At 40.0% G+C, this 27,019-nt stretch overlaps 1 protein-coding gene and 1 long non-coding RNA gene across 7 annotated transcripts in view; one reads left to right on the top strand and one right to left on the bottom strand.

Moving 5' to 3' along the window:
* PHACTR1 (phosphatase and actin regulator 1) overlaps nucleotides 1–27,019 on the bottom strand; it is a 299,654-nt gene that overhangs the window by 264,222 nt on the left and 8,413 nt on the right. For all 6 annotated transcript variants that reach the window (XM_021536496.4, XM_021536498.4, XM_021536503.4 and 3 more), the window contains exons 3-4: nucleotides 21,245–21,391; nucleotides 19,500–19,646 (exon numbers count right to left, since the gene is read on the bottom strand). In XM_021536496.4, the coding sequence (XP_021392171.1) occupies nucleotides 19,500–19,646; nucleotides 21,245–21,391 (294 nt within the window). The remainder of the gene's footprint in view (nucleotides 1–19,499; nucleotides 19,647–21,244; nucleotides 21,392–27,019) is intronic.
* On the top strand, nucleotides 17,106–26,856 carry LOC116183229 (uncharacterized). The gene is made up of 2 exons (XR_004147796.3): nucleotides 17,106–19,309; nucleotides 20,166–26,856. It is a non-coding gene; the product is annotated as an uncharacterized LOC116183229 (long non-coding RNA).

Here is a 27,019-nt window from a genome sequence, read left to right as displayed (position 1 = left end):
TTATAAAGCAGCATCAAAAGAAGAGCATGACATTAAGAAAGGACAAGCATCATTAGATGACACTTTACTAAGTTGTGAAGACCCATAGGAAACAGCACAATGTTTCTGTTTTAGCTGAACCATACACCACCAAGACCAAAAGAAACCCTAAAAGCCAACATTATTTTGCCTACAAATGAATTAATCATAAAGCCTAATCCTTTGAGGATTTTTAAGGTTATCCTTAGGGTGAATACTTATATTTCATTCATAAGGCTGTGGAAATATAAATAACAATACCTCTCTTAACTGGCAACCCTACTGGCTTGAGAGAAGGTGAACTATGACTGGCCTGAAACTCCATTTTCTCTCTCTTCACTTCAGATTATCCTTGACTAAGTAATCAAAACTCAATTCTGTGTGTGCACACTAGGGCTCTCCTAGGAGATCTCATTTCTGCAGTAAGGATAATGAACATGTTGTTCTGACCCTGTTGTTTGCACTGACCTCTTCCAGCAGAGCAGTAGTTGAGTAGCTGTGATTGGGCTCTTCATTGCTTCAGCTTTCAGCCTCCAGCCAAAGAAGTTGAAAAGGGGCAGAGCAACATGAAACTATGAATGCACTAGCTAAGAACGAGGAAGTAGAAAGAACAGCACAGGTCTAGCCAAGGATTGGTATTCAAATACAATACAGAGAATTTAAATGATGCTCATAAAAATCACTTACTGGATTTTCAGTCACTTTACTTGCCAAGATTAAACATCTCCCTGGAGACAGCTTAAAAACTGCACTCAGAAGAAAGCCAGAGCAGGCTCCTGTGGATGCCAAAGTCCGTGGGGTTCAGGACCACTGATATTTATTAGACTAATAAGACTAGCAGGCTGAAAAATTCATGAACTTCATTCTGTTTCAGCTTTGAGAAGAATTGACACATTACTATCGCCCATTCTGGATTATTCAGTAAAAGACCAACCAGATCTATCAACACCTCACCACTAAGAAATCTTACCTACAGACCAGCAAGGCAAAGGGTGCAAAAAACCAGGTAATTTTAACTTGAGGGCTTGCATTGTTTACATCTCCTTCACACTGGGTTTACAATCACTAAGCTTATAGGCATTCCTTTTCACTGACACAGATCTAAAAAGGAAAGGAAGTATCTGTGCTTTTCAGACAAATACTGAGGGACACATTCTTGTGCCTTCAAGGGATAGCTCCACATTGGCAGCAGCACAGAATGGCATCAGAGCAGGGAAGCCCTGAAGGGCAGATTTCTTCCCTGACACATGAGTAGAGCAGGGCTGGCGTGGAGACATATAAGTGACCTCAATGCTCCTTGGACTAAACATCTATCCCAGCTGGACATACATCCCAGCAGGAGCACAACTGCTCAGCAAGGTCAGGACTGACCACATGGGCAAAACAGGTCTTCTCATCCTGTGAAGCAGAAAGGTGAAACAGTGACCTTCTGCTCTGGGAGGGATGTTGCTGAGTGCCTTTCCCTCCCACCTTCCCCAAGACAGATCAGCAGCACAATAGAGCTGCGCTTTGAGGCAGAGCTCATTTCTGGAGCCCCTCCTCATTTGTGCAGTCTCAACGCCATAAACAGGACTGCTCCTGCCACTACCTGCTACTTGGAGTGTGTTACCTTTGGACTCCGCATAAAGTCTCTGATTTCGAGGATTACCATTTGTGATGATTCATATAATAACCAGTCTGTTCAGTAGAGATATAAAAATTCTGCTTTAGCTCTGCTAAAATTCTGCTTTAGCTTCAGTATTAAAGAAAAAAGCCAAAGGCCCTCAGCATATGTCCTCAGCTTTAGGTGAGACCTTGCTTCCCTATCTTTCTCCTTACAAATGGTTTTGTTATTTTTTAAATGCTTACATTGTATTAAATGAAAATAACTGTAAATACAAATCTGATTATTAGAGGTGGTTATTTTTTTCTTCTTCTCATTACTGTTCTGGGTCTTTTGATCTGTTATGGTCTGACACTGGCACAATGCCAGTGCCTTTATGAAAATGTACCCTTTCAATTGAATGTTGTGAAACGCGATTGAGAACAGAGCAAAGCAGGCTTAAGCTTAATAACAATGAAAAAAAAAACTTTATTATGCTACTACTACTATATTACTATAAAAGGAAAAAGAAGGAAAAAAATTTGAAATTAAAACATTTTAAAGCATTCCTCTTCTTACTACTTAACTTCAAATTATAGCATGACATAATTTGGACCCTAATCAGATTTTTACCTTTTAGACAATTGATACTCAGTCTATTGAGGGAGAGAGGAGTTCTTCTTGTGCTACAGACTCCCTAAGAAATATAGTTGCTATATTTTGTGTTTTTATGTTACATATGGCACTGTTTGGAGAAAAAGTTTGTTATGGTGGCCTTTTCTTTTCTATGCACATTGCTCTTATTACTAATGTAAGAATGGACAGACTGTTTTTAGGATTTTTCTTTTCAAGGATGCCCTGCCAAGAGGGGAAAAAAACAATAGTTCAGTTTTTTATTTTTGGGACCACAGTCCCCCTTATTTTGTCCTGGGGCCGAGGGTCTAAGAACAGAGATTTTTTTTTCTTTTTTTTCTTTGAAGACAGGGGGCACTACTACAAACCTCTTTAACTTTTTTTTTTGTTTGCTCTACTTTTGTTTTTTCTTAGCTGAAGTATGTTTTTTTTGGCTCACTGGCATCTTTTTAAAATATAGTCTTTCTTGGAGGAGATCCGTTTAGTTTGTGGCTACTAAGAAAAAGTCTAGGTAAAAGCTATTATCTCTTCTCACTTAGAATTTTTCTTTCTAACATTTTAGGGTCTAAGTTGTCTTTTGTTTCTCTTTTAAACTGAGGAGGAGAAAAATTTTACAAAGCTTTTATTTTTCAGGAAGGGTTAAAAGTCCTGACTCCCAAGGATGGCTCGCTGCCCAGGCTCTAGCTCCCACGGGCGGCTGGGCACCTTGCGGCCCCTCTGCTCTTCTCCTTCCCCATGGTGAACTGCTGACAAAATTACTGCTGTCTCTTTTTCTAGAGAGAGAGACTCTGGTGGGGGGAATGGAGACATCTCAGATTTTTTTTACTTTTCTATCTGCAGAGAGCTAGCCTAGTTCCAGTTTCTCTACGTTTTGGCTTACTTGAGTTAGGCTACATGGCTTTTCCCCTCCCCCATGGCTGGGCAGGGGAGAACTTGCACTGCACGCTGACCGGAACTAAAGAGAGTGAGTTCTCTTGGGAATTCTGCTTTTAACTCTTCTGTGTTCTCAAAGGCATGTCTACTTTTAATTGGTCAATATCTAAATTTACCTCTTCCTTCTGAGAAAAATTATTTTCCTGTGTCAAACCACGACAAGTTGTTTTATGCAACACCAGAGCAGGAGCATATTAAAAATTTTAAAAGTAGACAAAAAGAAACAATGAACTAAAATTATTACTCATAGTTACTTAAGATTAGTATCTGTCATTCTTCTTTAGATAGAACAGTACTTTACCCTTCACATTCCACCACAAACTCTAGTCTCTCTGTGAAAAAGGAGATCCTGAGTACAAAGGAAAAGCTTGGATCTCCAGTTTCACCTTCATCCTTTACCAGCGTGCAGTATTTATTACAACATTGGGCTTTTTCATTTCTTGGCATTTAAGATTCTAGTACTAGGCCCCCTGCTGCTCTATTAACTGCCAGATAATGCATCATCTGAAAGTCATTACTATTTTGAAGGAATCCTGCTGGAATTCTGACCTCCACTATTATTTTTTTAATAATAAATATCATTTGGAATGTGCATTAATATTTGGGGCTTAAAAACTTTTAGCATGTGTCTTCAAAAGTGAAGGGGCTTAAGACAGAAGATATTCAATATTTCATAGACTGGCTTTTCCATTCAATACTTCGGTGACAAACCATTTGTGCTAGATTCCTCCCTCATCCCTCCAAGTCCTTCTACCCATAAAGTCCACGTCCCAGTAGCCATCCCAGTTCAGATCCATGGCACCAAACAGAAACAATCACATGTGAAAAAGCCTGTCATACTTTCTGCTGATTTTCTATCAAATTCTGCCAAACAAACCAACAGTGGCCATGCTAAACCCCCCCAAGACATTAGTATGCTTCCATGAAGGCATGCAATTAGTAAAACTACATGCAAGTCACCCAGTGAAGAGCAGTGTTGAATTAAGGAGCAGGATACACTCTTTCATAAGATTTTAAAAAGCCACCATATACCAAAGTAAGCTCTCTGCCATGCTAAGGCTACAATGGAGTTTCTAAGTATTGGGCACCAAGCCCATATTGGAGCAACCAACCATCTATCAGGAGAAAAAAAACACCTTTGCATGTATTTCAAATAAGCTTCTTGCTAGGGGCTTTTGGATTTTTTTACATCATGTGGGCCACATTATTCCAAAAAATACAGAAACAATGAAAACTGAATCCATCACTACCACCACTCACTGGTAAGACTGATCTAGGAGAATCCAAACCCAATTCTCACAGCTATACAAGTTTAAACTTCCAGGCTCTTGATTTGCGCAATGAAACAGAACCACTGCTAGCTGTTACATCCTTTTCTTTTGCTCCTCTCCACAAATTCATAAGACCCAATTTTTTAAAGTTGTTGATCAGCAATTAAGTAATCCTGAACTCCAAAAGACCACAAGGAACTGTTTCAATGACCCACAGAGATCATGTTGCTCTATCATTTTGCAGACTTTCCAATGAGTATGACCAATATTTTTTGCAACAACTAAGAATTGCAACAGTAACAACACTCTGAATTGTCTGTCCCTAAAACACTGACAGTACAAAAAAGAACAAGAACTCAATGCTTCAGAACAATACCTCAGAACTCATTCAGTGCATCATTTGTCAGTTTCAACAGAGGATCCATCTAATGCTGCAGCATTGACTAGTATTTCAATATAGTAAATTATTATAAGCTAGCACTTCTAAGATGAGAAACAATAGAAACACACACATCTATTACCCTAGTTTCCAATAAGTTGGTTTAGTAAACCAAATTTGACCCACCTGTAACTAATTGTGCAAGCAGGGAAAGCATAAATATTCTGAAGAATATTTATGAGTAAGAGCAGGAAGCACTATTTGACTTGGTGTGATGAAGTCTTCCCCTTTCTCTCCAATGTCTGATCCCTATAGGCTTCTGTGCATGGACACAGCATGGCTCTAAACATTATACTTTGTAGAATCACAAACAGTTCTGAAGGAGTGTGCCAGCACCTCAGGGTCTGTGCCTCGCAAGGCAACACAGAAGTCCTAACAGCAAGGTATTAGAAGAACCTCATCTACACCACATCCTGCCAACACTTTTACTGAGACTGGTGCTGATTTACTGTTCTCTGAAATATAAAGACAAGGCAAGAAGGTGCTGAAATTATTAGGCACCTGGACAAGCTTGTAAAGTGGATTCATGGGAACCTTATGAGGTCCAACAAGGCCCAGTGCAAAGTGCTGCACCTGGGTCAGGGCAACCCCAAATCAATAGAGGCTGGGGGATGCAGGGAGGAGGACTTGGGGGTACAGGTGGGTGAAATCTACACATGACCCAACAATGTGAACTTGCAGATGAGAAAGCTAACTGCATCCTGAGCTGCATCAAAGCAGCGTGGCCAGCAGGTCAAGAAGGTGATTCTCCCACTCTACACTACTCTCATGAGACCCCACCTGGAATACTGCATCCAGCTCTGGGGCCCTCAGTACAAGAAAGACACGGACCTTTTATAGTGTGTCCAGAGGTGGCCCACAAAATTAGTCAGAGGGATGAACAGCTCTCCTATGAGGAAAGGAAGAAACAAATGGGGTTGTTCAGCCTGGGGAAGAGAAAGCTATGGGAAGATCTAATGGCAACCTCTTGGTACTTAAAGAGGGGTTAGAAGAAAGGTGGGACAGGTTTTTTAGTAGGGCCTGTTGTGATAGGACAAGGAGTAATGCTTTTATACTAAAAGAGGGTTGATTTAAAAGGAAGAAATAAAAGGAAGATAAAAGGAAGAAATTCTTTACAATAAGGGTGGTGAAACATTGGAACAGGTTGACCAGAAAAGTGGTAGATGGATGCCCTGTCCCTCAAAACATTCAAGGTGAGACTGGATGGGGCTCTGGGCAACCTGATCTAGTTTAAGATTTCCCTGTTCTTTGCAGAGGCATTAGACTAATTGTTATTTAAAGGTCCCTTCCAATTCAAATAATTCTATGATTCTGTGCTGGCCTCCAGAGAGCAGATTTTGCTCTGCAACTTAGAGAAGAATTCAGAACATACTTCTAATGTTTATTAATGACAAATCTTGATGCATCAGTGTTTTCCTGAACTGGGTCCTTCCAGAGTCACAGTAAGCCATTTGTGAGGCAGAAGTTCTTTCCCATGGCTACAGAACTGTAATAGAGTATGTATCTATTTGAACAAGGATGCTGTAATGTTGACCTATCAGAAGCTATATTATCTGTGCAATAGAAGCTCAATTTGCAGATAATTTAAATACTAAATACACTGATCATCAAGCTAAAGTTCCTGTAAGACATTTCACTAATATCATCAAAGAGTATTTCAAATATGATGCAGCAACTCAACTTTACAGAGAGACTAATTAAACATAGAATCTAGCTATTGTTGTAGACCAATTAAATATAGAATCTAGCTATTGTTGTATCAGTGAACCTTAATTACCCTGCAACCATTTAAGGGTTGTTTTGGGAGACTTATAGAGTGTAAAAAGAAAGTAGAGGTGCAGATAACTACTCTCTACCCATCTGGGACTAAAAATCTTATTATATAAGAGGGCCATAGGATAGACACATTATTTAAAAGAATAGGAAAACAGTCAGACATTTTTTCTGAACATTTTTCATTTGTTTTCAAGCCACTGTGAACTACTCGAAAACTTCTTTAAAAGGAAACTTACCTGCTCATATTTTGTAATCTTTTTTGAGGGAAGAGAGTGAAGAAAGAAGCCTGAAAAAACTTTCAAATACATAGTTTTTACTTAATTTTGAAGATACCAGAAAAGGTTTCTAAGGCACGGTGCATGTAATAGCAAACACAACACAAATCCTCACATGAAAAATCATTTAAGCGCAGCAACAAGATATGGCAATGACATAAGAAACTGCTGTGCACAAAATGTATGCTCCATCCTTTGCTCTGAGGCCAATGTAGTTTCAAGGTACCATTGAGCCAGTACACAAAGGCTTGAAAAAGAACCTCTACTGGATTTTGTAGTCACTTCTCCATCCAGGATGAATACCAATACAGAGAAACTCTGTTACAAATGTGTTAGTTCTCCAATTTCTAAAGAAAGATGACTGTGACACAGACTTCAGAAGGGAAGATAAGCCTTTCAGAGAGAGCATCCCTCTTACCACACCGAATGGCACAGAATTAAGGAAGGGGATTCCTAAGGGAAAAGCATCAGAGGATTTTTTAAGAAGAAAGAGATTAGCACTCAAGGTTTTCATTCACAAATGAGAATAAAAACTTCTAAGGATATATATAAATACCCATGCAGCTAGATAGCAAGGTGCAAAAAATATATCAAGAAAAAATATCTTTGTCTCGCATAAAACACTCTGTTCACAGAGATTTATAGAAACTGGCTTGATAATGTCCTATGGGAAGCAATGTGAGATATTACATTTAAAAAATACCGTGCTCTAGGCAGAAAAACCAAAAAACAGCACAGTGGATTCTAGCACAGAGGAACATCTTTCTTCAGTCCAAAAATCCTTTGCAGGAAAAAAAAGTGTATCTGAATGATTGAAACCACTTTGGCCATTTCCCCCCTTACATGGCAAATACCTGTTCTTCCCAGAAAATGTCTCAATAAAAATTTGGAAAGGAAAAATCATCAGCAAATACAATTATTAAGCTTACTTATCAAAGTGCCTGTGACTGAAGAAAGACACAATTCAAGTCATCTTCACCATCCTAATACTTTCCTTCTGTATCCTTTCTAGGTCTTCTCAGCTTCCCGTCCATGGAAAGGATGTACATGGAGGTTGGAAATGACTTATCCTGGAGTCTTCAAGGCACAATTGAAGAAAGGGGAAAGACAACAGATACATTCTTGTATTCACTGAATGATGGGTTCATGCTAAGGGGTCATGCTGTAAGCAGCAGGAATATTATTCCTCCCACCTAATAAAACAAATAGATGAGGGCCACCTTTATATATAGTCCTGGATCTTCTTCTAAGATAGCAAACCAACTAAACCAAAACATGAAAGTTGGTCTAAACTACTGAGAAGACCTTCTTTAAGATCCAACCTACATTTCCTTGCTTAATCTACTTTCAAATTCTGTCTTAAATTCAGTGTAAAATCCTAAAAGGGGTAATACAGCCAGTTCCCACAAGCAAACCACCCACAACGTGCCATTTAACAATGGAAATTGGCCACACACGAGTGACTGCAATACACTAAAGCTCGCTTGCACACATACACATAGTCCTGTGTAAGGGAACCAACAGGACCAAATGTTTTCTAACACAGTAACAGAAAGTTGCATGGGAGTCAGATGTTTTGGATGATGTTCTGCTAAAACAGCTCTGGATTTTATGTATGGCTAATACTGTCACCACATCCACTTCCTCAGTATATCCCTCTACCTCTTGCTGATAACAATCTTCTTCATTCTGTTGGGAGCAGTAATGAAAGCTAAATTCTGACTTTATTAAACACACGGATATATAGCTGATACAATGTTTTATTTTAGCCACAGAGGAAAGAATGAGATTTAAAAGCAGAATCTATCTCCAAAATTATAAAGAAGCAGGCCCTGCATTTTCCTCCCTCTCAACACTAGGTGCTTCTTTAAATCACAATTGTCTACAAATGTTAGTAAGCCTTGCCAAAAGCCACGGAAGAAACATATCCTGAAACAGCTACAATGCAGAAATGAACACCTATCACTGCTTGGGACCTGTCTACTTGCCACTGACTTGGGTAATTGAGAGAGTAAGTTTCACAAATTCTAGAGCGATCCCTCTGCTGCCCACTTTAAGCCTTTTAGACTCCTGCTGGTTAACAGATGGTCCCTGCACGCTCCTTGGGCTGCTGACACACACCTCTAGGTATATATACAGCCACTTTGGTGGGTACCTGCTAACATCATGTTTCTGCTGCCTAGGGCAGCACTAACCACAAGCAGTTAAGTTTAGCAAGTCCTGACATGTTTTATTGACAACACATGTCCTGCGTTGCCTTAATTCTGGTGATTCTTTCCCCTGGTTTCCTACCATTATGTCATGAAGCATTTTAACAAAAAGCTGTATTCCATCTGTGTAATGATACTTCTCAACCAAATATTTTCACCGCTCTCCCCTTGGGTCTCCTTTAATATTGACAAAGCTGTTAGACCAACTGCTTCCAGAGGGGAAAGCTTGCAAGGTTAAACCCCAAGGTTATTCAGTAATGCATATCTTGTTTTCTTTAAAAAATAAATAACATTTATCAACTAATTAGCTCAAAAAATATTATTTGAAGCAATCTTATAAAATTTATCTTACAGAATGGTTTGTTCTTCTGAGCCTTGAGATAAGACTAAATTACAAACTGAGCTTTATTGATTTCTTCTTGCCTTATAATTATAGGCTATCATTTTACATGTAATTAGTTAGCCCCAGCTAATTTTTTAATATTAGCTTTGAAAGATTTTGCTGTTCTTCCACACAGAGAAAATTAAAACAATAATTTACTTTTCTTTTTATTTCTTTGCTATTTCAACCTAGTAAGTCATTGTGAAAAAAAATAATATTGAAAAAAGTAAGTTTTGAAAAAATCTTTTAATGATTTTTGGAAAAAAACATTCAGCACATCTAAAAAGTAGTGTAAGCAATGAAGGATGATGAACAAATAAAGTATTAAGACAAAATTAAATTTTTCATAAATGGATAAACATGCTAAACTGTTTTAAATATAAACAATGACTACTCATTAGCGGCTTCATGCAGTTTATTCCTAGCTCTCCACCTCTACCCAAAACCAGAAGAGCAGTCTCTATGCAGAGAGCAGGGGTGATCATTGCTCTGGGGCATGATTGCTTTAATTGGGTTCGTGGAAGCACCATGTGGATTAATAGCTCTTTATCAGAGCTCCTAAGGATGCACGGTGACCTTTCAAAGTCATAGTTCCCAACTTACAGTTTTAAATGCTGGTATGGCATCTCTGCCAAGACAGAAGGCACAGCCTTCAAGAAGCTGCAGGCCAACATATTGCTGCTACCTACATACATAGCCCTGATAAACCCCAGAGAATGGAAAAGGCAACAGGAAAAGAGAGATGCCAACAACAACAAAACCCCACAGAAGCCAGGAGCTGAGAGTTCACATGAGAGAGTCAGCTACAGACCTCTTCACCAGCACAATGCACAACATGACCTTTACACCCATGTACTCCTGCAACTGAGGCTGGGCATGGGGAAGAGCCATTCTCCTCCAAACCTTACAGATGCCTCATGCATCAAGCACAGCCTTGTCAAGGTCTCCATATTTGTTCCTAGCACTTCTCTAGTGCAAGAAAACAAAGAAAACAGGATAAAAAATGATGTATGAAAACTGCACTATCAGTGATCTCAGCAAGAAAAACAAAGGACCATTACAGATGTCTGATGGGAGTAATCTCTTTCTCAAGGAATATTGCAATATAACTAATAATTTCCCATTTCTTCTTAACTGGGGATATTTTCTGTTCTGAGAGAGATTCCTATTGCTTAGTGGAAAGGTGTAGGAAAATGGGACTAGCTTTAAGGGAGTCTTTTAATGCTGTTTCTGATGGCTTAACACCATTGCAACACTTGACTCACTAGAACATTCTTCCCAAAGACATGCATTCTAGTCAGTTCTCAAATCTGTCAGTAGACTCCTTGTCCTTTTACCCATAGAAAAGAAATAAGCACACACTGATAGGTAGACAAGTGCCACAGTCAAAACAGCTCCTCCCAAATTTGGGGCATCAAGCTTGAGTCAGGCTATAAACAATTTTCCAACATTCTAGCATAGAATTAGATTTAGCCCTGATGAAATTTCTCTTTCATTTTAATAATACATCAAGTATTTAATTTGCTTATAAACTATAACCAGATGTCTGTCTGTCCAAGTACTGTATCCACTAACCATAAAAATGATATTGCAGCATAAATTATGCATAGCAAGAATGTTCTGATTAACCAAAATATGCACTGCAGATCTTATCAATCACAGTTAAAATGGCATGTGTTCATACAGTATATAAAAACACAAGTATATGCAAACTCTTGTCACATGCTTCCCTAGTCTTATGTACTTCATAACTAGAATGAAACCACAGTGAATCTGGAATGCAGAAGAAACACGAGCACTTAATTTTTCAACCGTGCCTCCCTGTTTTCTTGCTGAATTTGCCACTCATTAAATACTTGTTTGGATGTCATCTTCACATTCTTATACACTGAACTGGAATTTCAAGATAAGAAAATTATTACAAAGTTTGCAGTGAAGGCACTAATGATCCTATTTTCAATATTAAGGAACATTGTCTCTACAATGAAACCTAGGGACAGTGACCATATACTGAGGGCCTAGCTATGGTTTCAGCATATCAATATAAAATAAGACCACTAATGCATTATAAATGAAGGCAATAGCATTGCATGATTAAAAATGGTTATTGCATGATTATAAATAATTTTACCCTAATAGTATTCTGAATAAAGAAAACATTTTAGTGGACTATATCAAGAAGTTGTATTACTATGTAAAATACATCACATTAATATGATTAAAATGTTAAAAGTGACATTTTTTGCACCTTATCCACAAGAGATACAGTGTCACGAATATTCATCACCAAGAAAGCATGAAGGCAGCCAAATTTTATTTCACTATGGAAATATAACATTTCACACTGACTCTATGGCCTAAAGCAGAAGCACAAGAAATAACTACTAATAACATAATATTTCATTAACGTTGACATTTTATATTTGAAAACAGACAGCCCAAGACATTCTTTCTCGACTAATGACTTTTGTCAATTGCAAAAACTTACAAACAACTTTAAGACTGATTCTGAAGACACTTACATGCCTAGCTCTGAGAATTACTCTGAGTAGTCCCAATGAAACCAATTAGTTGACTCAGAGTAATTAAGCATTAATTATACCTGTTATTGAGGATTAGGCCTTTTCTTTTTACTAGATTTTACAGCTAATAATTCTGAACAGGCTGTCAGTTTTGAAGTTTTGGAAAAATGCAGTTTCCTTAAAGACCTAGTTCCAAGAAGAAAATTATGGCTCCTGAAGAAACACAAAAATATAAGGATTTTGCATCATCCCAGCTTGCAGGAAAATACTTGGTTGTGTTAACCCAAAAAGCTCATCAAGCCAAACACAAAGAAAGAGATGACTTCCTATCCAGGCAAATTCTGCAACATCTATTTTCTTGAAGGACCAGATTAATAACAAATCACTACAGCAGCCCTAAAGTCACCCATACTGCAAAGTTTTACAAGGCATCAGCTCTGCATATTCTGATTCCAAAGCACATATCTTCCTTCCATCCATCTCCTGTCACAGCTGTTTCACAGCAATGTCAATGCCATCGACTGCATGTGTATCAGCTGCCCCCTGACACAGAAAGGTGATGCATATGTACAGTGCCACAAGAAAATCATAACATGAGAACATCTCCAGAATTCAGAGAAATGGAACTTCTATTATTTTACTCTTGCCAGTTTCATCAATTTGACCGACTTTGCCCTTCCCTTCAAACTGTCTCAGTCATATTTGTTCATTCAAGTCTGCATCAAAAATTCCTGTTAGATGACAGCAGGTGAAGCCGGGATATCTCTCCTCTTTAACAGGACTTTGAGAACATGTAAACTTATTCCTATCTGGCACACAGTGAAGGTCACAGTCTTAAGTCTCCAAAGTCAAGCACAAGAGTTAAAACCTCAGTCACTGATAAGATCTCTTCCCCTCTAAACTGCCTGTTGATAGAGAAGTGCTTTCAGCCACTGCACTTAGCCCTGGGAAGGGCAGGCTATCTCAAATGGCCTATCCTTGCCATATGAAGAGCGGCTTTCAGCTTGGATGTTCATTCTTCCTGGTATGTGTAGTCATGCTCCCAGGGCTGGAAAATGGCCAGGAAATTAATTACAGGCACACTATCTGATATTCAGCTATACTCCAAATAAAGCAGCAGTAAGACTATCAGTCATCAGTCAGTTAAAATGCAGGCACAAAGTTTTGTAAGGTAACACCTGATGGCAAAGAAGGTCAGTTTTTCAGGCCCTTTTATAAAGGTATTAAGAAATGCTTTGCCAAAACTTGTGATTTTGCTTCCTAAGTATGACAGGATCTCCATGACAATAATCTGAGGGAGTGATTAGAGCAGAGCAAAAAGTGGAAATTTTCCAGGCATGCATTTTTACTAATCTTTCTCCAAAAAGAAATAAAACCTCCCACACATATAAGAAAGCCTACTACTGCCTATTTCTCTCTCCTCTGTTCTGCTGAGACCAGTCTTTTCTACCTGAAATCCTAAAGCCACCATAATTTAAAAATATTTTTAAAGACACTATTATATCCTTCCGATTAACCTTTCCACATTACTTCTAATCTGTGAGGTCCATAAATTCAAAGCTGTTGAAATTTGTATATAGTTTTAGGAAGCATTTATTCATATATCGTAAAACCTTGTAGAGTCTTTTTTTATTAATATATTTAAACATACACTGGATAAACAGGGAAGAAATAACACAACTTCAAATGTGGTAGCACTTCAAATGACTGCAGAGATGATTAACTGTGTTAAACCATTTGTAAGGATGACCAGGGGCAAACTCAGAAACTTCAAAACAGATTTTAAAATAAAATTATGGGATTTAGAGAAAATTAAAAATTAATGGGATGGAGATTTCCTGCAGAAAATCCAGTCAAGTAATTTTACTTTATTTTCACCTATTTACAATTTACCCACCTCAGTGAGCTATATAAATATTCTTTCTTTTACAAAGTAACAAAATTAATTTCACAAGCTCCTCCTTATTCACTGCAGCAAAATGTATCATAGCCTTCCAGACAAATCAACATATATGAGGCTAATACACAAATAACATTATCTTTCCATTAGAAAGCAAAATCATACATCATTTTGATCCCTGAAAAGTATTCTGCATAGCTCTAGAGCTATATAAATGCAGTGAATACAGCAGTACAAACAGTAACAGTGAGGCAGCCTACCATGAAGGCTGTAGGGCCCTAGGGCCCAAACAGAGTATGGAAGGTGCCAGGACACTGAAAATGTAAGACACTTTTGATTTCAACTTTGTGCCTGGTCCAGAACAAAAAAACTCACACATTTAAAACCAACAGTCACCCTTTGTGTCCTGGCTTTCCCCCACCAGCTCTGCATGACAGAAACAGCCGACCATGAACATTTCCCAGCTTGCGAACATTTGTCTCAGCCATTCAGCAGTTTTTGCCAGGATCCTCCTCCCTCTTTACACCCTGTGAATTAATTCTGCTTGCAGCAGCACTAACACAGACTGCTGTAGATTTTTTCTTCTCCCCAGTGTGATTTATTTGTCACTGCTTAAGAACAGTATATGGTACTAAGTTCACTTGCCTTTCGAGATACAAGGACCCTTCTTCTGTACCCATGGCAAAATTATGCACAACCACTAAGACCTTTCCCTCTCAGCTTTGCTTTCCCAGAACACATTCCAAGACAACATGTGGCTCCACACCAGAAAGAGATAAAACAGATCTTTCATCATTGAAGGGGAGCAGAGATGTATATTTCTACAGTCTGGCTCAGATCCCTGGCTGAAGTCAACAAATGACTTAAATCACTTGAGGATCCAGCTACTTCAGTGAGAGTGACTTCAGTGCACTAAAAATCTGTGCTACGCTCCAGGGCCGAGCGAGCCAGCTGGGGTCCATAGCTTGCACAGGCTGCAACATCTCTATCGAGCTCTGTCACTACCTCTTTCCCCCCTCCTTCCTCTTTCTTCAGAGGCCAGCTCCTGCACTCCTCCTGCTGCTCCTCTGGCTTCTGTTTGGTTGCACCACTGGTACACACTTTGAAGTCAGTGTGGGAGGAATATATTCACATTCAAAATCCCCCCTCTTCCCATTTCACAGCATGGAAGCTAACTTTTTCAGAAGGAACATCCCCTCTTTGCTGACCCCTAGTACAGCTACTCTAGTCATTCTGGCCTTACACCTTCTCCAAGGCATTGGCTTGCTTTCTCCCTGAGTCTCCATTCCCAGGTTAAATAAGTAGACAATCAGCCTTGCTGAAACAAAAGCTGACATTTGGTGACTTCCCTGAATGATTGAGGAGCTGAGACAAAGACAACTTCTTGCACCACTTAACAAGAAGTCAGTCTGCTAGAATTAGCTTTGCAGAGGATTGCAGTGCAAAGCTTACTATTTTTTTGGCTAGAGAGGAGTAAGAGTATGTGTCTGTATATAGAAATAGCTTCAATAATGACTAACACTTGAAAGGCTAAGAGAACCTGACCAGATCAACTCAGTGCAGTAGTCCCCTCCTTCCCTAAGAAACATCAATAAAATTCTGACAGGGATTCCCCCAGCAGTTGCATGAAGGGAGAAGGAGGAGAAAAGCTCATACATCTTGGATCTTTTAGTGACTTTTAAGCAGTCTATTTCTTTATCAGTAGTCACCTGTGCCAATTTATCAAGCTTGAAAACTACCTACCATGCATTGCTATTTAAAAAGTATAATATTTTGCAACAGGAAGAATAGAAATCGGCCAAAACCTGTAACAGGTCAAAACTGATAAAAACCACTTGAACTTATCAGCTGGCAGAGGACCAGGAAAGTGATTATGCTACTGGGCAACTGTCACAGCTGAACAAGTTTTCAGAAGTAATTTGGGATTAGCCTTTAGATGCCTGAAAGAAAGTTAGAAAGGAAATTTGAAAACTGCTTTTAAGGAGATGTGTAGAAAGATGAATGTTAAGAGATGGTGCAATGCCAGATTGCTAATCATAATAAAGAAAACAAAAGACCACCAGCCAAAAGTGAGAGCACATTCCATACTCCTCTAGTATTGCACTGGAGGAAGTTGTTGAGAAAATTAAAAATTAATTTCTGTATGGAACTGATTTAGTATCAAATATGGAAAAAGAATTTATAGCTGCCTATAGCTTTATGATGTTATGTAGCTACATTAATTTTGGCAGAAGAGGTAATTTTAATCCTTTGGGAAATATTATCCTCTTGATATGAGCACATAACTCAGATTAATAGGATTTGCATATGTATAATAATAGAAAGAATAACCCTGGGTTTGGAAAACAATGCGGTATTTTAATCAGTTTGGGAACACCAAAAAAAAAAAACCATACCAGGCACAACTAATCGAACAGCATTTGTCAACTCATGCTAGGTAATAATTCTGAGTTAATTGATCAATATTTAGAAACAAACATAATAAACTAGTATGTTTTGGAAAATCAAGCAAAGCAGAGCTGTTAATATAATCAAAAGACAAGGGGAGATGGAAGCTGCACTTTAATCACTTTCAAATTGTGTTTTTTAAAGACCCAAACCAAATACATGCTACAACCAAACTGTATAATTGACTCTGTATATGCAATCTCAGTTGTTCGACAGTACAAATAACAGCAGTAATGGTATAATTATAACTCACAGCTGAAGTAGATTAAAAACCTGATAGTTCTTAACTACTGGTTGCAATTAAGGGTGGAGAAGAGCAGTATTCACTGTATCTGTTTGTGGTTCTTTAATAAAATGGATTTGAAGTTCCAATACTGCAAAGCAGATCCTGCACGCTGCAGCCAAACTTTGACCACCTCCTGACAGAAGACAATGACTGGGGAATGCAGCTTGACTCATAACAGCTGTAGGAAAAATAGCTCTGTAAGCAGTGGTTGAGCAGCAAGTGCAGATATGGAATGCAATAAATGGAAAGCAAACAATAAGCACAGAAGGAAGAGGTTCTTTCCTGTGCCCCGAGCATCACTTTAGCTTTGACTGCATCCGTGGGTTGAAGAAACAGCTTTACTTCCTTCCTACCACCCTCCCCTTGCACAGGCAAATAGATACACACAACCCTGTGCACACACATGCGCTGCCAGCCCACGGACAGACAAGCAGAACGAGGCAAGGCAGGACACGCGTCTTCCAGCCCCGGCGGAGCGGCTTCAGCACCGGGGGCGGCGGACAGCGCCCAGGCTCCTGGGCAGGAGGTCGGGCCCCTCCACCTGCAGGGCACCGGGACACCAAGGGCGACCTGGTACCCTCTGTGCCACAGTAGCAGAGACACCAGCAACGGGACTGCAAATGGAAACCTGGGCGGCTTAGAAACAGGGTGTTTTCACCCCCCCTCCCCACACACAGAGCCAAAAATATAAAGGCACCGCACCTCACAAACATAAGTTTCAAAAGGAAAGCCTGAACTGCGTGGCATTATCAAGCATGAGCAAAAGTGGCCAAACACATTTTCTAGTGGCTTTTTCCTCAGACTAGACGGTTCTCATACCCAGGCAGCTTGGTTTGTGCTTTCTGAGCAAACAGAAGAGTAAACCCAACAGCTCAGAAATGAAGTGGGTATCAGCGGCATGTTTCACTTGCTTTTTGGCTCACTCACTCCATACTGGTTGCTAAGCAATTTTATTTTTTTTTACTACTCACTGCCAGATGGATTAATGAAAACACACACTTGCACTACTTACAACATTTTTCATTTATATTTCTTGATACACCAGTACTGTTTCTTTTAATTATTTATTTTTTAAGGAATTCCATTCCCAGGTTTGCAAGTAAAGACCCAAATTATAGAGAGCCAGGGGGAGGGGAGGAACAGAAAGAAGCTAAGTGTAATTACCAAATTCTTTGGTGGATTGCAGGAAAGAGGTACCTTGAGACTTGCACATCCTCTGGGACTTGTAGCAAAGACAGCATGTCTAGCTCAGCATAGAAATGTGAGGCACTAGGTGACCGGAAGGTGCCTTGCTCTTAGCTGGTTTATCTATTTATAACTACATGTCATAACATTACCTGAGAGAACACAAGTCAGCACAGTGTTATTTCAGCAGTCAAATAACCATACACAGCCTTTTTTTATTTACACCTCACACACAGCGATGCTCTTTCTGTTTTCACTTCCAGTTCTTTATAGAGCTGAAACTTGGCACGGTCTTCCACCCTGTGCCCTGGAATGCTACCCAACTTACCCATGGTTTGGTAATTTTTTAGAAGACATGATCAGGGAGAAATAATGACATGCCATTACAATGTAACCAACTGTTCTGCCAGTGGTAAAACCAAACTGTGGATCAGCCATTACCAAGGGTGTAAATGCAGCAGGGATAACAGGAGGGGGAAGGGAAATCTGTTCCATCCCCAAATGGAAAAGAAAATGCATCTCTGCCATCTCCAACTTTCTGCCAGCTGAAAAGGGGGAGGAGGGATGGGAGAGACTGCAGCAGGGCAAGCAGCAACTCCAAGGCAGCTCTTTTCCCTTTACAGCTGGCAGTGAGCTCACAGGCTCAGCATCAAAGAATGTTACACAGTTGGGTCATTTTGTGTGCTACTGCTGGGACATGAGGGAGGCTGCAGTACTGCTGGCTACAGATCCTCCCTCATGCTGTCCCCCTTCCCAAATAGAGGAAGTCTGGTTTGGTGCAGAGAACCAGCAGAAAGAACTTTCTTTTCTTTTGTTTCTTTTGTTTCTGAGAGCAAGTAACCTCTGGTGTAGTTAGTTTGCTGTTGACAAGAGCTCATAAGGAAAGGTCAAGAAAGGAGGGAAAACCACAGGCCTAGTAGGAAAGAAACAGGATAGTTTCATCATGTGCAGGATGAACTGAAGGGGACAGCTTAATTCTCAAGGGAGTTGTGAGGAAGAGGTGGCAAAGAGGAAGGCACAGTAGTGGAGAAAGGGGAAGGAAGGTCAGGTGGAGAACAACAGGAGGTTCATCCCAACAGGCAGGAGGAGGTGAATGCGGGGAGCTGGAGTTGTGTTGGTAGAAACCATCAGACTGTAAACCCATCAAGAGTCCCAACAGGCAACGCTGAGACAATCATGAAACTAAGTGGACAACGCAGGTGCAAGTTTCCTTGCACTTCTGAGGCACAAACCCATGAAAGAAGAAGGCAAAGAGCGAGCCAGGGAGAGACTTGCAAAACACCAAGGGCAGCATCTCCGGGAGGGATGCCAGCACCTGGCGAGGAGGGACAGCGCAGAAGCCTTGAGGGGATGCGCCACGCCGCTGTGCAGGGCGAGAGGGCGGCGCTCTGGGCGAGGGGAAGCTCGAGGGGCTGAACGGAGAAGGGCAGCCGATCGCGGCTCACCCAGGTGAGAGGCGCGGGGAGGGGGAGCCGGCCTGCGGGCCAGGGCCAGGGGCGGCCGGCGAGGTGCGAAGGCGCGGGCAGCGGGGCAGGGCCGGGCGGCGGCGCCCGGGGCCGCTGGCAGGGGCGGAGGGCGGGGGCGGCCCCTTCCCTCCCTGCCTTCCCCGCCGGCCGCGCCGGGCCGGGCCGCCTCTCACCTGTGTCGAGGTTTAAGGAGATGCGGGCCTCGGCGAGGTAGGGGGTGTCGCTCTTGGAGCGGACGCGGCGGATGGGTCTGCGGTCGATGTCCTCCTCGGAAGATGCCGCCATTAATGTGGGCACGGTGAGCAGCGTGGCCCGGCGAGCTGGCGAGGGCGAGCGGAGGCGCGGGGCGGCCGGGCGAGGAGGGGGCGGAGGGGGAGAGAGGGGAAGGGAGGAGGGAGAGAGGCGCGGGAGGGGGAGGGGAGGACGGGGAAGGAGAGAGGGAAAGGGAGAAAGGAGCGCGGGGAGGGAGGGGGAGAGACAGGGAAAACCCGTCAAGGATCTGCGGACGGGAGCGGCCGCGGCGGCCCTGCCCGCTGCCCCTGCCGAGTCCCGCCCGCCTCCGCTGCGGGGGACCGAGCGGTGTCCCCGGCCCCGCGCCGCGGACCCGCCCGGGCACGGTCCGCCCGAGCGCCTTTCCCGCCCGCAGGGAGCTCCCGGCTGCGGGGACAAACGCTGCCGATGGGCCTGGCCGCAGAGGTGCCGCCCCGCAGCCAGCCCGGCGCCCCGAATTGCTCCCTTCTAGCCCAGCGCGTTCGGAACTCACAGCACAGCTGCATCGGGACTCGGTGGGATGTCTAACGGTGCATCCCTTCACCTCCTTGCCCTCTTTCCTTGGGCAGCCCCATTACGTAAAGCGGGATGGTGCCACACCTTGACAGTTTAAAATGCCAAGGGGAGTGAGGAGCCTGCACTCAACGTTTGAAACTGACCATCGCTCAAAGCCCGTGCTCGCCTTCTTAAGTCGCTTCGGCAGGTCTTTGAGAAAACTGTGACCACCTGCAAAAGCCGGACGCTCACTCGGTTCTCTGGCTGCAAACTGGACTTGGTGTTTTGTGGCAACTCTGTTTAGCAATCAGCTCTTTATGTAGACGTTCTTACCCTGTGGTTTATAGGCTGCCTGCCACATTAGGGGTCCAATTTGTGTTGGTTAGTGTAATATAAATAATTAAAAATGCTATTTTAAAAAAGTGGGTAGCACAAAATTACTCTGTAAAGTAAGAGTTAGACAGTTAAAATACGTGCCTAAGAGTGTACTAGCTCATGTCATTTAATTCAGGGCTTTTTAGAAAAAAAAATCAAAAGTCACTAAGTTGTCAGTACTTCCAAATTCTCTTGTGATGGTCAACTTCAATGAGAAGAAAAGACCAGGGAAGGAATGTTGGGGCTCACTAACTCTGAAGGCAGTGATAATAACACTAGTTGGTCTGCATTTTGAAGGCAGCTCTCTTACTTATTCCTGCAGAGTCAAGAGTTTTCTGTTACGTGTTTGCCAATTAGTCCTATTGCAGTTTTGGGTTGTGCTGCATGTTCTTCAGTGGTGGTAACTTGAGTTTAACTCAAGTCTGCTGTTAGCTGTAATCCCTTCATAAATGTTCTCAAGAACTTTTCATGTTTCTGGATGCCTGGAATGGATAAGATATATTTTATTTGCAAATCAATTCTGTTTTGGTGCGATCTCACTAGCTCACCCTGGCTAAAACAGAAAAAAAGTTTTAGTTAGCACTTGCAGGAGAAGTTTGAAAATGATCCCTGTTCATACATATGCAGGTGTTTGTAGTTAGACAGCCTTGGCATCTTTGGATGTCTGGTGAACCACCACATCACTTGTGAATGAGGAGGTACCATCTGGTCCATCTGCATCTCAAAAAGAAGTTTTTAATTGACAGCGTATGCTGTTTGGGGAAGGTGTTGGTCTTACCATTATCAAGGTTGAAGCAGATCCGAGCCTCTTCCAAGTAAGGGGTGTCACTCTTAGACCGGAGTCTTCTGATGGGTCTCCGGTCTATGTCGTCCTCAGAAGTTGCTGTCACCAGAGTGGGCACAGTGAGAAGAGTTGCCCGACGAGCTGGTAAGAAGAAATAAGTGAGGATGAGAATAGGAGGAGAACAGATAAATAGAAAGGGGGAGAAGGAGGTAGAAAAAGAATAACAATAATTGAAAAAAAAAGACTAGAAAAGAGAAAGAAAATCACTCAATAGAAGAGATGATCTATAGTAGGTAGTAGAACAGGCTGTTTGCTTTAAGGTCCTTGCCTTATATTCTACATGTTGCAGAATTTAATGGCTGGACTGAATGATACCAAGAAAAGATTGCTGTCTTGTGTGTCCCAAAGACACAGGTTACAGCTCTGTTGCTGCCACAGGTTGCTTATTCTAAGTTCTAGTTTTGCCACAAAAACAATTATTTTCTCAGCTTCTCAATAGCTGCAGTCTCTCTTTTCCTGAATACTGTTTTTTGAGGCTGTGATACCTGAGTAGCGGAAATATTTAAGTGGTTGGTTAATTTGCAGATGTCACTGGAAGCTGTACTTGGAACATTATCCTTGACAAGATGCGAACTATTCCAAAAATCAGTTTCTTGCTGTCCTGTCTTGAGCATTTAAAATTAACAGCTACTTTTTTTGCTCTTGATCACATTATGTCTTAATTTCTTAGTTGTGGAGCAGGGAGAAACATAATTTTCATTCAGTATTAATTTTGTGAACATATAAATCCATTAATATTGTAAAGTATTCATATATTTTAGTGAAGCACCAGTGAAAAACCATGAGGAGAGTATCTTCTGAACAGGATTTAAATGGCTTGGGGCCATGCATTCAAGGAGGAAAAAGCAAAATATTTAATACTGGCTCTGCCAGTGAGCACTGCCCACTCCATGCACTGATGAAGCAAATGGTAAGATGGTAAAAAATTGCTGTTATCATGCAATTAGAAGTCCTACTGTAATCCATATATATGTATAAGAAGACAATGTTGAAGAAGCAACCTTCATTTGCGCATTGCCTAGGTATTTTGCTCTAGACCTTATAGCCTTGATAAGGCCCCTATATGTAGGTGTTTTATAAGTGAAATGTAATTATGAGTGGCTGTTGAATGCTTTGTGCACTGAGCCTATAAGTTACAAATCACAAGGAGAAGAGCCTCTATAAATATAACCACCTAACCTCTCTCTCTCTGAGTAGATAAAGATTATTACAAATGCTAGCTGGGATGTGGCTGATCATTGAAATCTTGAGGACCATGCACAAGTACTTTCTCCTCCACCTCATATGTAATTAGAAAGAGAATTTCTCCTTGAAAGCCTGTCCTTACCTGTAATGTGGGCCTATTAACATTAACTACCATGTGGGACCCTGTAAGAGCCTATGAGCCTAAACCCTAAATGTTTCTTGCTGAAACATTATCTAGCATAGGAATCTTTATCTCAGGGCTTTTGTAAAGCATTACACTTCAAATAACTAACAATGAACTATATTCTCCCATTGGGACTGGAGAGCATGACTGATAGTGACTAAGAGCATATTCTGCAACCTACTAACTGTGATTCTTTATTTTAAAATAAAGTCTTTTAGAGTTTCAAATGAGACCTGTCAATCACTAGCTTTCAGATGCCTAAGATCTGACTAAGGTGTTAGGTATGATAGCATATAATTAGTATGAGTTAACAAAAGCTGTCATGCTCTATTTTTCAATTTGCAGTATTACGTAGCTTACTAAACAAGTAAATCTGTGCTGCTGGAGGTAGAGGTTATTTCTGGTCTAACTTACTTATTTTCTGTTTTTAAATAGATTTCTTTCAAGTTTTTGCTCATTTCTAACATAGCATTTGAATTTGAAGTAAAAGCAAAGGGCAGGAGTTGAAATTGATTTAATGGGGTCAACTATTTAGATTAAACTAAAGTAAACACTGCAAGTGGGCTGTAAACCATTCCTCCCTTCTAATAGGGAAGTACAGTAATGAAGATAAAAGAGAATGGAAAATTTCTGTTATGGAAAATTTTGTGTACTGCATCTTCAAATTTACAGTTAAGGAAGATTTCTCTATACAAGAAGTCAGCATTGTAAAAGTCATCTCATAAAACAACCATGTAAAAGATTTGTCTGTTAAAACTGGCATGATCTAGCTGTAGTTAAAGTCAGTGAAAGAGCACTCATGCATTTCAGGGCTAGCTGGATCTCAGGACAGAAATATATCTGAAAAAAATCCCAACACCAAACTAGATATAAATTTATAGTAAACAGAGAATAAGAATCAGCTTTTCTATATAATTGTTTATAAATCATTTTTACCTTTTGGGTCAAAATATTGGGATCTGGCTTGTATTCATTTTGACTGCAGGTAGGTGTATGCTAGAAAATATCTCTTGGAGTAATCATTATGTATTACTTTGACAACCGTCATTATCTACCCTTTGTGTATATTACCAAAAGGAGTTTTCAAGAATGACTGGAAATTTTAAGTAAACATTGAAAACATTACAGAGTAGGCTAATAAGTATTAAAACATTTTGCAATAAAAACCTAAGATCAATTCCAGAACTGAAAAGTATAGCTGATCACATCCTGGTATCTACAGAGTGACACTGAGTGTTTATGCCTGCCATGAATATAACTGTATGCATTCTTTTCCAAATCCACGGCAGTCTATTTCAAGAATGACGTGCCATACATTTTTTAGTAAAGCTGTCAGTGTATTCCCAGTGTGACTCTTGGGTCCATCACAGATAACCCACAAGTATCTCCAGCTTCAGCTGCTCTCCACAAACCAGCTCAGTCTCTGGGACATACTTTTAGGAGATAGTTTTCCAGGAAAATTAGGAAGTATCCTTTTGAAGGTCTTGGAGCAATGGAATGACATTACTATATACATTAAAGGACCCACTTACTCTGTGAATGGATTTGAGATCAGTGTTGAAAAGCTCAGTTTAAGGAGCCACTGTAACAGCATGCAGAAGAAAAATAACTAATTTTGATCAAATCTTTCCTTCTATTTTCATTGTTCCTCATAGGCTTACATTCCAATTGGCACACTGTGGCAATGTCTTCTCTGGTATTTGTTAGAAAAGGGAAAAAGTTGCTTATGAAGAGAAAAATTCCTTAAATCTATAAATGCTGTAATGCACATCATTGACATATTAGAATTGATTATATATAATCTCCCATTTGTTTGTCTTAAAATATCATACATTACTGAAGAGCAACACAAGTATGTATGTGGGAGAAGGGAAATAAAATATGTAAATTTTTGTATTACAAGTTCAGAGGCATTTTTAACATATAATTTCAATATGTTTAGTTAGATCTATAGCTTGTCCCAATTTTTGAATACTCCTTAAAATTACTGAAAACATGAAGGGTCGTTTGCAAAAAATTTTTGATGCTTCCCATTTTTTCCATTAAGATACTTTTCCACATATTTTAATAAAAATGTTAGTAGCAATTTTTGTTTGCCAAGAGCTACCTTTATGTTTTGAAGAGTTATAGTATTGATTTTTAGGAGTTGTGTTATTTAGGGAACAAAGTTAATTTAAAAAATTTTAGAGGTGAAATGGGATCTTCCTAACAATTAATTGGAGAAAACATGGAAGATTTGTTTAGATTTTTCCATCCACTTTTACCAATCAGCCTTTATTAAAATAGCTCATTGGTGACACAATTGGTGACACAAGTACCCTGGTCATTTTTTACTCAATAGGGTCTTCACCTAGAAACCCTAATTTGCAGAGTACATTTTGAACTCAAAATCGAAAATCTTTGAAATATGATTATTTTTATCTTTGTACAAATAAAGTGCTAAAACGTTTCTTGCAGATGTCTAGATGTAGAAAGGTTTGCTGCTGATGCATAGAATCACAAGAAGCTTCAGATAACACTGAAATGGCCACAAGGGGGATGCTGGTTTACATCAGAAATCTTAAAGGCTTTTCTGAGGAATACCTTGTTTCTCAGGATAAGTTTTTTAATTACTTTGTAAAATACCTATAAAAATATTTGAATTGCAGTCCTACTCTTGCTGATTGAATAGGATCCTTCCTCCTTGCTGCTTTTTTTCGCTAGAGAAACATATGAGATCTTACTCAGTTCTTCATGCTTCTGTAGAGAGGGCTCACCATGGCATAAAATATCTGCATGTAGATAATGCATGCAGAAATGTATTTTTGGCTGAATGGAAGCTTTAAAAATATGAGTTCGGGTACATTTTGATTCATCCAGCACATGATACTCCTTTTGTGCTAAAGAAACATTATTAGGCTGTGAATATTTTACCTTAAAGACAAAGCAGGCAGTGGGTTCAATTGAATGTTTACCAGGAAAAAAGACCTTTTGGTCTGGTTTAATGCCATTTCACTTTATCAGTTGCATTTAAAAGAAGATGAAAGGACAACATTTGAAGTATTAGATTTGGGAAACAGAGTATGAGTGGCAGGAGAGGCAGAGAGTGGAACATGTGGAGGGGACATAATTTGTCATTTATGAAGAAAGATTTATAGGCTTGTCTCCCACATAAACACTTGCATATGGATTGCTACGTGTCTCTAAAGCAAAGCTGTTGAAATCTCTCTTGATGGACATCAGTAATCTGAAACAAAGTACATGGATACATCGTATTCAACCACAGGCCCAAGGGTTACAAACAACAGTACCCATGCAAAAGGATATCCACATATATGCGCACATTTGTTCTGCTGGTTTGTGGAATTTGGATAAAAAGTATACACCTAACTAGCAGGTTTTGTACATTTTAGGTGAAACTTGCTTGTTTCTCTCTGTCCAAAGGAATAGGCTGTTCTGAAATTCTCAATAATGGGGATATGCCAGAAGATGAAGTGGGAAAAGAATTCTAAAAAGGATGAGGAAAAGGTTGATGTTGATCAGTTTCTTTATGTTATTTAAAGATAGGGACATTTTATTAAGAATGCACATTTGATGTTACTAATTCTTATGATATTGATGTCTAGAACTAAGAACTAGCGATAGCACATAAATAAAATAGACCTGGAAGCTACCATAACTTTGAAAATATGTTAACATATTGGATGGATTAATCATAACATTTTGTGGATAGAGGGACATCCAGAGTGGAATAATTCTGGATTAGGATCTGGGGATTCTGCAGCAATATGTTTTTATAAAATACTGGACCCAATTTAATATGCAAAAGCAGAAGGAAAGTAGCAATGAAGAGTCAGCAGTGATTAAATCAAACATCTAGAATGAATCAGCACTCATTGAATTAAAATAAATGAGCAAAAAATGAAGCAGAGTGAAATAAATATTGTGGAAACATAGAAAAAGAGAAAAATGTGGAATTAAAACTATACCTGAGAGTACTTTATTAAACCTATCAAGAAGAATGATTTCCTGGTCTATGTGTCTATACAAACTTGTTACCCTTGGCTGTATGCACCATGTTTTTATTTGCATATTTTTGTTACTTTCCATTTTTTATTCATTCATGATCCCGATGAATGTAAGTTATTCAAGTAAATTACTTGAATGTTGCAACCAGTAAAAGCATACCTAATGTAAATGTGTCTGTAACTTATTTATAGGTAAAACTGATAGCTTAAGATAAACCTGCAAGAGGGTTTTGTTCAGTTATTTAAATAGGTGCAGTGTATCTTACCAAATGACCTAGCAAGCAACTTAAAGGAATGCAGCAGAATCTTCAAAATAATTAACACAGTTAATTT

Source organism: Lonchura striata, chromosome 2, assembly GCF_050655825.1.
Source record: "Lonchura striata isolate lonStrDom1 chromosome 2, ASM5065582v1, whole genome shotgun sequence".
Taxonomy (NCBI): domain Eukaryota; kingdom Metazoa; phylum Chordata; class Aves; order Passeriformes; family Estrildidae; genus Lonchura; species Lonchura striata.
The sequence above is the reverse complement of the archived record's forward strand: the minus strand, read 5'-3'. Positions and strand labels throughout refer to the sequence as shown.